Source organism: Aulonocara sp. 'chitande type north' Nkhata Bay, linkage group LG11, assembly GCF_057382095.1.
Source record: "Aulonocara sp. 'chitande type north' Nkhata Bay isolate Kocher_YH1m ecotype deep benthic linkage group LG11, A_spYH_male_GT1.1, whole genome shotgun sequence".
NCBI classification, from domain to species: Eukaryota; Metazoa; Chordata; class Actinopteri; order Cichliformes; family Cichlidae; genus Aulonocara; species Aulonocara sp. 'chitande type north' Nkhata Bay.
Window position 1 is genome coordinate 34,381,798 of NC_141354.1, and position 10,211 is coordinate 34,392,008.

General features: G+C 39.9%; 2 protein-coding genes across 2 annotated transcripts in view; one reads left to right on the forward strand and one right to left on the reverse strand.

Moving 5' to 3' along the window:
* vwde (von Willebrand factor D and EGF domains) overlaps positions 1-5,875 on the forward strand; it is a 26,931-nt gene extending 21,056 nt beyond the window's left edge. Inside the window, exons 21-31 of the mRNA XM_086312290.1 lie at positions 62-457; positions 826-921; positions 1,031-1,126; positions 1,234-1,329; positions 1,457-1,552; positions 1,781-1,876; positions 2,549-2,644; positions 2,731-2,826; positions 3,654-3,749; positions 4,401-4,498; positions 5,198-5,875. Of these exons, the coding sequence (XP_086168416.1) occupies positions 62-457; positions 826-921; positions 1,031-1,126; positions 1,234-1,329; positions 1,457-1,552; positions 1,781-1,876; positions 2,549-2,644; positions 2,731-2,826; positions 3,654-3,749; positions 4,401-4,498; positions 5,198-5,212 (1,277 nt within the window). The 3' untranslated portion in view covers positions 5,213-5,875. The remainder of the gene's footprint in view (positions 1-61; positions 458-825; positions 922-1,030; positions 1,127-1,233; positions 1,330-1,456; positions 1,553-1,780; positions 1,877-2,548; positions 2,645-2,730; positions 2,827-3,653; positions 3,750-4,400; positions 4,499-5,197) is intronic.
* Positions 5,643-9,576, reverse strand: seraf (Schwann cell-specific EGF-like repeat autocrine factor). The gene is made up of 5 exons (XM_086312289.1): positions 9,059-9,576; positions 8,730-8,825; positions 8,227-8,331; positions 7,040-7,135; positions 5,643-6,623 (listed from the first exon to the last, which is right to left on the reverse strand). Exons 1-5 carry the CDS (start codon positions 9,477-9,479, stop codon positions 6,511-6,513), a joined length of 831 nt encoding a protein of 276 aa, XP_086168415.1. The 5' UTR covers positions 9,480-9,576; the 3' UTR covers positions 5,643-6,510.
* Positions 9,577-10,211: the final 635 nt, after the last annotated feature.

The following is a 10,211-nucleotide window of genomic DNA, read 5'->3' on the forward strand; positions in this document are numbered from 1 at the left end:
TGAATAATGTTGACAATAAAGCCTGTATTTCTATGACTTTGTAAGTCATGTCCTCTAACAGCTCAGGGGACAGTCACCAGTGGAGCAGACAGTTATTTTCACGTCACCAGATCAAATTCCACTTCCTCCTCAAACAGACGACCTCCTGACAGGAGAACGAGACCAGAAGCAACAAATATCAGGAGACTTTCTCCTGCTGACAGAAAAAGCACAGCGACTTCACAGGATCAAACCACAGTCAGAACATTTGCTCCCACTGTCCACAGGGGTCAGCCCAGTGGGGTGGATTTGATCCCTGACCTCTCCACGGGGATCAGATGGGGGTCAGCAGCTCCCCACGTGACCTGTGCTGACTCTCCCTGCTTCCCGGGTGTCTCTTGTGAGCCCAAAGTATCTGGGTCCTTCAGTTGTGGCCGCTGCCCATACGGTTACACCGGAGATGGAGTCACATGTAAAGGTAAAGTGGTCTTATACTTCTACTTTTCATGACTGAATAAATTAAACTGACAACAAAAGTGCTAAAGAAATGATTTTGATAACAATGTTGATTGATTTTCCTTTGGCTCTGGTGAAAAAGCTCTTGCAACTTTGGCTCTTGCAAAAAAAAACTTTTGCAAGGGGCATAAATTTTTCAGTAAAGGTGAAAAAGTGATATTTTGTACCACAAAGTGCTTCAGTATTTAATGTTATCGCACAATTGTACCTTATAGTCATGGTGGATTTTGGTTAGCTCTGCGTGGTCTTGGTCTGAAATGATGAAATGAATCCTCAATTGGGCAACTTTTTGAGTACTGAAACATACTCATAAATGTACTTTGTTTTCAGCTGTTTGCAGGTATCCGTGTGGGCAGAACATGGAGTGCACTCTACCAAACACTTGTACCTGCAAAGACGGCTACACTGGATACAGCTGCCACATAGGTGAGAAACAGAGCGCGAGCTAATGAAATCACACTCGCCTCTGGATTTGGCTCTTATATCTCAGGGTCTAGTTGTGTTTTTTAAAGCTGACAGTTTCCTTTCATCCCAGCCATTTGCCGGCCTGACTGTAAAAACCGGGGGAAGTGTGTGAAACCAAATGTGTGCAAATGTCCTGCAGGCTACGGAGGGCCCACCTGTGAGGAAGGTAACCTGGAGTCATAGTCAAACCAGTCAAAACTGCCGACTGGTTTGCATTGCTTACATACTTGAATTGCTCGCAGAACACTGAGGAGTGTCACTGTTTGTGTTCAGCGAGCTGTGAGCCGCCCTGTCAGCATGGAGGTACCTGCCTGGCTAGAAACCTCTGTACCTGCTCCTACGGCTACGTGGGACCACGATGTGAAATCAGTGAGATGTGACTTAAGTGTTTTTGCATCGTTTTTACATTTTACATAAACCTCCACAATGCATCGATCAGTACCCCTTTTGTTTAAGTGGGTCGGTTTAATCTAGGATTGCACTACATGTCTGTCAGTGGTGTGTAACAGGCACTGTGAAAATGGAGGCGTGTGCGTTTCTCCCGATGTCTGCAAATGCCAACCTGGCTGGTACGGACCGACGTGCAACTCAGGCAAGAAACACGACCTGTAGCTAAGCATGCATTCAGACTGCAGCTTCCTTCTGTTAGAGTGTTTAATTCTGACAGCATAATTAAGTGGCACAAAACTCAATCTGACTTGCACATAAGTACTCAAAATATATCAGTACTGCAGGAACCTTTTCTCTTATTTATACTGTAAATCTAAAAGTACATATGTTGGCTCTTAATAAAGCTTTTTGTACCTTACGTCACCTGCAGCTCTCTGTAAACCCGTCTGTCTGAATGGAGGAACCTGTGTTAAGCCTAACGTATGTGCCTGTCCCAGTGGTTTCTTTGGCTCCCAGTGTCAAATTGGTAAGCTTGTGATGAATACATACAATGATTAATACAATGAGGAATTATAGTCAAATATTTCCAGCAATTTGTACAGACTGACTTTCATTTTTATTAAAACTAGCAAAAGCCTGAGGCTGCTTTCTGTTTGAAACAGCAAAACTCACTGGCATACATTTATTAAACTGCAGAAATCTCTGTAGGTTTGTCTCTCTTCTCTGCACATTGCAAGTAATGTTAATGGCATCTACTAGTAACTTGCAGACAGGAGTGAGAATTGTGCAGAGTGTGAGATCATTTAAGTCAATGATTAGCATATTTTTGCTAATATTTCAAACAGCGGCATACATATTTTACACATTTAGGACACCCACTGGCAAAATGCTGCCCCATGGTAGAAAGTAACTGGGGTTGCAATCTCTGTGAACAGGCTGTGCCCTAGTTACAAACATATTCAGCTTACTGAGGTTTCAAATAGTTTCTTGACTCTGTTTATCTTTCATAATAGCTAACATCTGTTGAGAATGCCTGAAAGAAGTGAAGTGATGCTTTTTCAACAAAACACACCTAAATGTTGCATTTCCTCTCTTTTAAGTCATATCAATGTTGCTATAAAATCCAATCTCTAAGCTTCAGTCTGATTGAAATGTGCATTTTCTGGGTTCCTCACAGTTTAATATTGCTGTCTTTCAGCTGTTTGCAATCCTCCTTGCAAGAATGGAGGTCAATGTATGAGAAACAACGTGTGCTCCTGCCCTGAAGGCTACACAGGAAAAAGGTGTCAAAAGAGTAAGTGATATCACAGCCTAAATAGTTGAAGTACTGTTCAAAGTAACAGCTCACAATTTAAACATTTGGGTTTTAATTTGTTCCAGGTGTGTGTGAGCCTATGTGCATGAACAGAGGCAAGTGTGTGGGACCCAACACCTGCTCCTGTGCTTCTGGATGGAGAGGGAAGAGGTGTAACATACGTGAGTGATGCATGGATGTCTTGATACACATAAAATACACAACAAATAAAAAATTACCAGCTATAGCTCCAAAAAACATGTAATTCAATCAGCTTCATTTCTTATACTTTGGTTTAGGTTTAGGTGGGGTTGGGTAATAGCACTCACAAGAACTAACAAGAAGTCATACACAGTAGTTGTTGTAAGAAATTCTCTAAAAAGTTTACAAATTGTCTCCTAATAACAGTGCACAATTTATATTTTAATATTCATATGAATATGCATATGCATGACTTTTATTCATGCAAATCTTTTAAATCATCTTGCCCTCAAGACGGCATCCACTTTTAACAAGAACTACATAAAATGAAGGAAGATGAGATACTTAAAAACCAAAAGGTGTTAGCTTTTCTGCCCTGAATTCAGGCTTCCAGGCAAACATTATTTCTTTATTTATTTATTTTTTGGTTCTTAAAAATTATTTTAGTGGCTAGAAAGTCCTATTTTTTCGTTTTAATGTAGCACAGCTAAATGGTAAATGGTCTGTATTTGTATAGCGCTTTACTTGGTCCTAAGGACCCCAAAGCGCTTTACACTATACACAATCATCCACCCATTCACACACACATTCACACACTGGTGATGGCAAGCTACAGTGTAACCACAGCCGCCCTGGGGCGCACTGACAGAGGCGAGGCTAGATCTTTTCTGGCTGACCTGCAAATGCCTAATCTCAGCACTTTGGGTTTTAACCTTTTACCTATCTGTTCAGTCCAGTCGGGCTTCTGAGATAAAACCTTTTAGAAGCTGCTTTGGTGTTCATGCCTCCCTCACTGTTCTTATTTTAGCTGTGTGTCTACAAAAGTGTAAAAATGGTGGCGAGTGTGTAGGACCAAATACCTGCCACTGCCCCGCTGGCTGGGAAGGCCTTCAGTGTCAAACAGGTGAGTCTGTTCCTCAGATGTAATAATATCACTAACAGCTTCAGTAACAGCTCAGTTTTTTCTTAGGTAAAATCTGGCAAAGGGTACATACCAAATACTTTAACTAGGACTACTTTATAACCAATTTTCCTGAACTATTGCTGAACCAAATTAAACTGTTCCTCTGCCAAAAGGAGAACTGCTGTCTCCTTAACTCTCAGGACAAATACACAAAAACTACTGTACCACATTACAGGATACTTCTTGGAGAGATGAACTCAAGCAAAGGAAAAACAGACATTTTCATGCAGATTGAAATTCATCCATCCATCCATCCATTTCGTTCCACTTATCACATTCAGGGTCGTGGGCAGGTTAGAGCCTAATCCCAGCTGTCACAGGGCAAGAGGCAGTCTGGCCTGGAGAGTTTGCAGACTGAGATCACTTTGTTTAAAATAATGAAGTAGAAGACATGATCGTTGGTTTTCCTTCAAGTTCTTTTTTGCAGATAATTGTTTTGATCATGTGTTTCAAGTGTTTCCAAATGACAATCAAACAGACAGCCTGAACTATAATAAAAGACTCTTTTCTGATTGTAGAGTTTAACAGGAATTGACCATGAAAAGAAAAACAATAATAGATCAAATGTTTTAATTGTGACTTTCTCTCCAGCGGTGTGTAAACAGCGGTGTCTGAACGGAGGCAGGTGTGTGCTGCCTGACTACTGCCACTGTCGGAAAGGTTACAACGGACTGACTTGTGCAATAAAGGTGAGAAATGGGGTCATGGTTAACATATCCCGGTGGGAAAAGTCATAAAGAACACTGATAACTCCAGGATTTATAGATTTATAAGATTTACAATAGAGTCATAGAACAAAGCTTCATTAGATGAATATCGTTGGTCTAGATGACTGAAATGTTTAGTTCTGTTTAATATTTCAGGCTATTAAAAAATAAATCAAAAAATATATAGTGTCTTTAAGAGAAATGTGATATTAATAATGACACACCAAAAAACTATTAGGCACCTTTTGTGCATCTCAAAAAATGGACAACTCCGTATTTATTTTTTTGATTTTTTTTATCTTCTGTTCCTTTTTTTTTTTTTTTTTTTAAATCTCTGTTTAATTCTTTCTGACTGCTGATAACCACTATTCAATTCAGTCTTTTTCTACTAATGTTAAGATATATTTTTAAAAAGTCAGATCAAATATACATCAGAAAAACCTTTGAATTTAACACACTGCTTTTATTTTATAACCTCTTATTACTTTTGAAAAATTAAAAAAAAAATTTAATCATATGTATTTTATGGTTATTTCAAATTTACTTTTTAACTGCAAATAGCCCCATGGAGCACATGCAGTACTTTCTTGGCCCACTAGGGGGCTGCAGGCTACATTTTGGGACATTGCATCAAATAAAATGGCACCAAACAAATGAAAAAAAATTTTTTGTACTTCACAGGCATCACAGGCATGATGGCAAACAAATCGGGAATGTACTAAAGAAGCCACAAAGAACAAAGAAAGCACCATAACCTGTGGTGTGTATGAGTGAGACTTTGGATACTGGCATGTGCTGTAATGTGTGGCTGTGTGCACATTAGAACTGTAACAGAGCAATTTTATATATGCACTTGTCTTTTCCTGTCTGTGTAGATCACTACCTCAAGGCTCAAAGTAACACCCATCTGTTAAATGTATTAACAGTGTATTTTATGCAGGCCTGTGTGCCGTACACAGTAGTTGGTTAAGAAAAATAACGTGGTGGAGGTTATTGCCATCACACATTTTAGATTTGCACTGTTTCTTTCTATCTTATGAGGGGGAAAAAACAGCTTGAGCCTGCTTCTTGAGTAAGCATAATGAAGGCTTTGATATGAATATGTTGCATATTAACAAAAGTTGCATTTGTTTTGTTTTCTTTATTTGCTGTCATTAATATATTGCCCGATCAGGCCTGTTTGAGTTTGTTATACATTTATTGGCAAATATGGATAAAAGCAACGCTGGTGTTGAGGTTGTATATAGGGCTTGTTTTCTACGCTCTCTGTACTATATATTAAGCCCTATATTTTGTTCCACATTACACGGTGGTACTATAATAAAAACAATGTCTATTTTTTCTTCATTTAATGACAAATTACAGTATATTGTGTGTTTATACAACATAAAACACATTCAATATTTAAAAATAAAATAAAAACAAACTAAAACGGTACACTTTATATAAAAAGAGGGATGAACGTTTTGTCTGAAATGTGAAACCACTGCTGATGTACCTTAAACCAGCCTCATTTCTAATGAACAGCAGGGGCCAACTGGTTGCAAAAGTTAAAGTAAAATTGTTTTTATATATAGCACTTTCAAGATAAACATTACAAAGTGCTTCACAACAAAACACTAGAAATAAAGACATAAATGATACCCAAAGGGAAGTTTGAAAAGATGACTTCTTAGCTGCTTTTTAAAAGAGATCACTGAGACCACAAATCCCACGGTCTGACTGTGTATAAGTCTATAAAAAGATTTATTGCCTACAGCATGATGTCAAATTTGCAAGTTATATTCACATTTACAGTAAAATAGGTGAGAAAGAGGGTACGTTTTATGGTGTTTCCAGCCTGTTTCTAAAACTCCCAAGATGGGTCTTCACTAACTTTAAGGGTGACATCATAGTGGCTACATCCATCTTTTCCACACAGTTGCTGTAAAACTAACTACGTCCCAGTATAAAAACATAATCACCCCCACAACATTGTTTGATCCTTGGGTGCACTAGTGGGACTTTTTCCTCTCCTCGCAGCGAGGTCCAGAGAAAGGAGGTCGACAGCGACATTTGTTGGGAGAAACGCACTTCCCTCCGTGCAAGCAGGGCTGACTGCATACAGCTACGGACAAAAGAAAACAAAAGCACAGGTACTATTTGTAAAACCAGGGGAATGGGAAATGAGTGAAGAGCTTGTAAATTCTAGCATCATAAACTCCAGCAGCTGGTCTCAAAGGTGTGAAGTGTTGTGACATCTGGAAATACACTAAGCTGAAAAGCAAATCCAAGGTGCAAAGAGAAAAATCGGGTATGTAAAATGCACTGGTGTGAGAATGGTGCAATGTAGTCAAGAGAGCAGAAAGTACCGGAACTGGATGAAATGAAAAAGACTTTATCATAAGGAATAAATGCTCCCAGTGAAGGGCCAGCATCAGAATTGGGGTCATAACACGACTCCGTACATCTGAGACTCCTCGATTATTTAACCCAGTCTCATCACAGCAAAACGTTATCGGTCTTTGGGAACAGTGTACTCACCCATATGGCAGGCACCACCCAACCATCCCTCCGTGCAGCTGCAGATTCCTGGAGCCACACACAGCCCTCCATTCCTGCAGCCCTGGGGACAAATTGCTGCATGGGAAACAAACCATAGAGGGGTTTGCTCAGCGTGGAACAGAAATATGAAAAAGAAAAACTTACAATAAAAGTTTGTGCTTTGTGAACACATGTGAACATATTTTTATTTAATTCAGGCAAAAGTCAAATGTGAAAATTTGACATTGGTCAGACCATACAGTGGCAGTAGCGGCTGTAATGTACCATTGGTACATGCACGTGACGTTTTTCAGGCATTTTCAGCCTTTATTGGACGGTGACAGTAAAGAGTGGACAGACAGAGATCAGGCCTTCACTATTATTATCTACAAACCCCACCGAGCTTTGCAGGTCCCTGCAGCACTTCAGCATATGGTTCACTTGCTCAAGCATCATCCTGGCCTTTATGATTCCTGCTTAACTACATATGTAACTATCCTATGACATTATGTTTAGCAAGTGATTGGTCTGTTGTGTTGGTTGCTAAGTTAATTGTGGTTTTATGTTGATGGTGTACTTGTAAAATTAGTGCCATGCATATAAGAGAAGGAGTTCATATTAGATTTAAGCCCTCCCGGTGCCAATGACCCAATGTGTATAATGTGTATGTTAGCAAATATGGAAAATGAGCGTAGGAAGTCATCGAGTCAGCTAATGAATGAAACAGCTTTAATCCTAGAAGAGCAGCAAGGCTGAATATTTCATCTAGACCACAGAAGACGGATTGCTAGTCCAACAGATCCTTAATTTCACATGGAGAATGCATTAGTGGAAGCAGTCTAACAACAGATTTTCATCACTAAAAAGTCAAGTCTGAGTTTCATTTGAAGAAAAATCTTGGTAGACATATAAAAAATTGGCTTTTCAATCTTTGCTGTTTTTTTTTTCCAGTTCAAACTGAACTGCAGTTTTCTGCCAATATTACAAACTTCACCACAGCTCTCCAGTTGTTACACCTGCATGTCTGCCTCATCCACTAAGTCAGACTGACTGTTGCTTCCCTTGGTGACAGCTTCTTGGAGCCATAAAAAGCCTTAAACATCCACTAATGTCTGCAGCTGATGAACAGCTCCATTTGCCACCTTTGACCTCCTGTGTTAATTGGGTAATTAGATACAGCCACGAACCCTCCTGGCATTTTGATCCGGCCCAGCTTGAAGGGCAGATACACTTGGCCACGCCGTTGACAGCGGTGCATTCTCCTCCGTTCCAACATCCCCCATCGCACGTCACTGCAAAACACACACACGCACACTGTTCATGAGATATTTTTACCATACCACAAAAGATTTAAGTTAATTTGGGTATAAACTCCCCAAAGCACCCAGGAAATTCTTCACTACACACCATTCTGTTGGAATGCATTGACTTATGCATTCATAAACTTAATAAAACACATTTAAAAAAATCTAATCCATAAAATGTTTTAAGAACTTAGACAAACAAATGAGGCAGTACGTGAGCAACAGCTGAAAACTGTGTGTAGTATTCTGAATAATAGTAAACTGAATACAAATGAATAGAGCAGGAAAATACACCAAAAGCAAAGAATAACTGTCATCATGACACGCACACACGTGTTAATACACTTAATGTATTAGAACTGTCCCGCTCCCATGAACTCGTTTACCTTTGTGACAATATCTTCCTCCAAATCCAGGAGGACATCTGCATTTTCCAGGGCGAAGACACACTCCTCCATTTTTACATTTGGGATCACAGTTGGCTGCAAAATTATCCACCACAGTTTTTTTAATAGGCTTCAAAGTTTTGACCTTCTTTCTCAGAAGTCTTCGTCACTTTAAATTAATTTGCAACAAAATAAGTTAGTCATAAACTGGGTCAATAAATAAAGTGGCACATTAAACCATTTATTCATAGCTGAGCTTGGCACGAGGTCTTCCCTGTGCCATCATCAGAATTTGAAATTACGCGCAGATAAAAGGTTTGTCACGTCACCATACTGGCAGGTCTCCCCTTCGTAGCCCCGGGAGCAGAAGCATGTGTTGTTGCGGATGCAGACTCCGGCGTGTTCGCACGGCGGCTCGCACTTCGCTTTCAGGTCAAAGACGAAGCCGACCGCGACACCCCGGGGCGCGTCCGAGCCTCCGGAGCACACACCGGCGAGCGACATCAAAGAGGCAAACAGGAGAGGTGCAAAGAACATGGCCGGATGTGCTTTGTTGCTCAAATGAAGAGTGAAAAGAAGCGAAGCGGTGGACGGATGGAGGAGGAGAAAGTCTCCTGAAGAAACAGGGAAAACTTCTCGGCCAGGATGGTGGTGGTGAGGCGGAGCAGGGAGAGCGCCCTGGGGTGGGGGCTGGGGCTGTTTTTCAAGACTTTGGATCAAATCTATGCAGTCCATATTTGCATGAAACATATAGGTTAGACCACCGCGCAGATTACGCAGTGGGGTTACATGAAGTAAAAGTTTGACTCTGCCACAACAGATTCATAATGATGAGGTTTCCCAATAGTTTGTCTGGAGTTATGACAGAGATGCTCAAGATACTAATTAAATTAGGGCCTAAAACATGTGGATAGCACAGCTTCACCATGCTGCTCTATAGCAAAATACTCCAAAGAAGGATTTAAGAGTAATCTGATTGTATTTGCAGTCTGTTCATTGTGCAATAATTTATCTAAGGAATGCTACAAGTGGTAACATAAAAAGTATTTTTATTGTTGCTTAAAGCGGTTGTGTTTCATATGTAGTTTATATGTAGCACCCACAAAGAGAGTAATATAACTGCTCCAGAATGTCTAATAAATAAATAAAAATCTGTAGTGTAGTTTGTTTTGTTTTTTTGCTAACCATAAAATAAAAATGTTTCAACAAATGTAAGAGCTCACCTGTATGAACTGTATGAAACACTGCTACCTGCTGTTTAATCCTCACTGATCCTGTGCTACATGTTTGGGACAGTCTACCATAAGGTGGCTGGATGAAATAAATGGACAAGTTTCTGGTACATATGCACATTTGTTGAGTAACTATACTCACTATACTTGGTATCTTCTAGTACAACATTTGCTCCACAAAATGAGACACAAAAGATGATGCACAACTGATTTTGAAGGTCATCAGTTGACCTAATATATCTACACACAT

Excerpts from the sequence above, each read along its gene's own strand:
- seraf (XM_086312289.1), bottom strand. The coding sequence starts at position 9,479 with ATGTTTCATGCAAATATGGACTGCATAGATTTGATCCAAAGTCTTGAA. Across the intron at positions 8,332-8,729 it reads AGGAAGATATTGTCACAAAG|TGACGTGCGATGGGGGATGT; the intron begins GTAAACGAGTTC and ends TGTGTTTTGCAG. Across the intron at positions 7,136-8,226 it reads CGGATCAAAATGCCAGGAGG|CAATTTGTCCCCAGGGCTGC; the intron begins GTTCGTGGCTGT and ends TTTCCCATGCAG.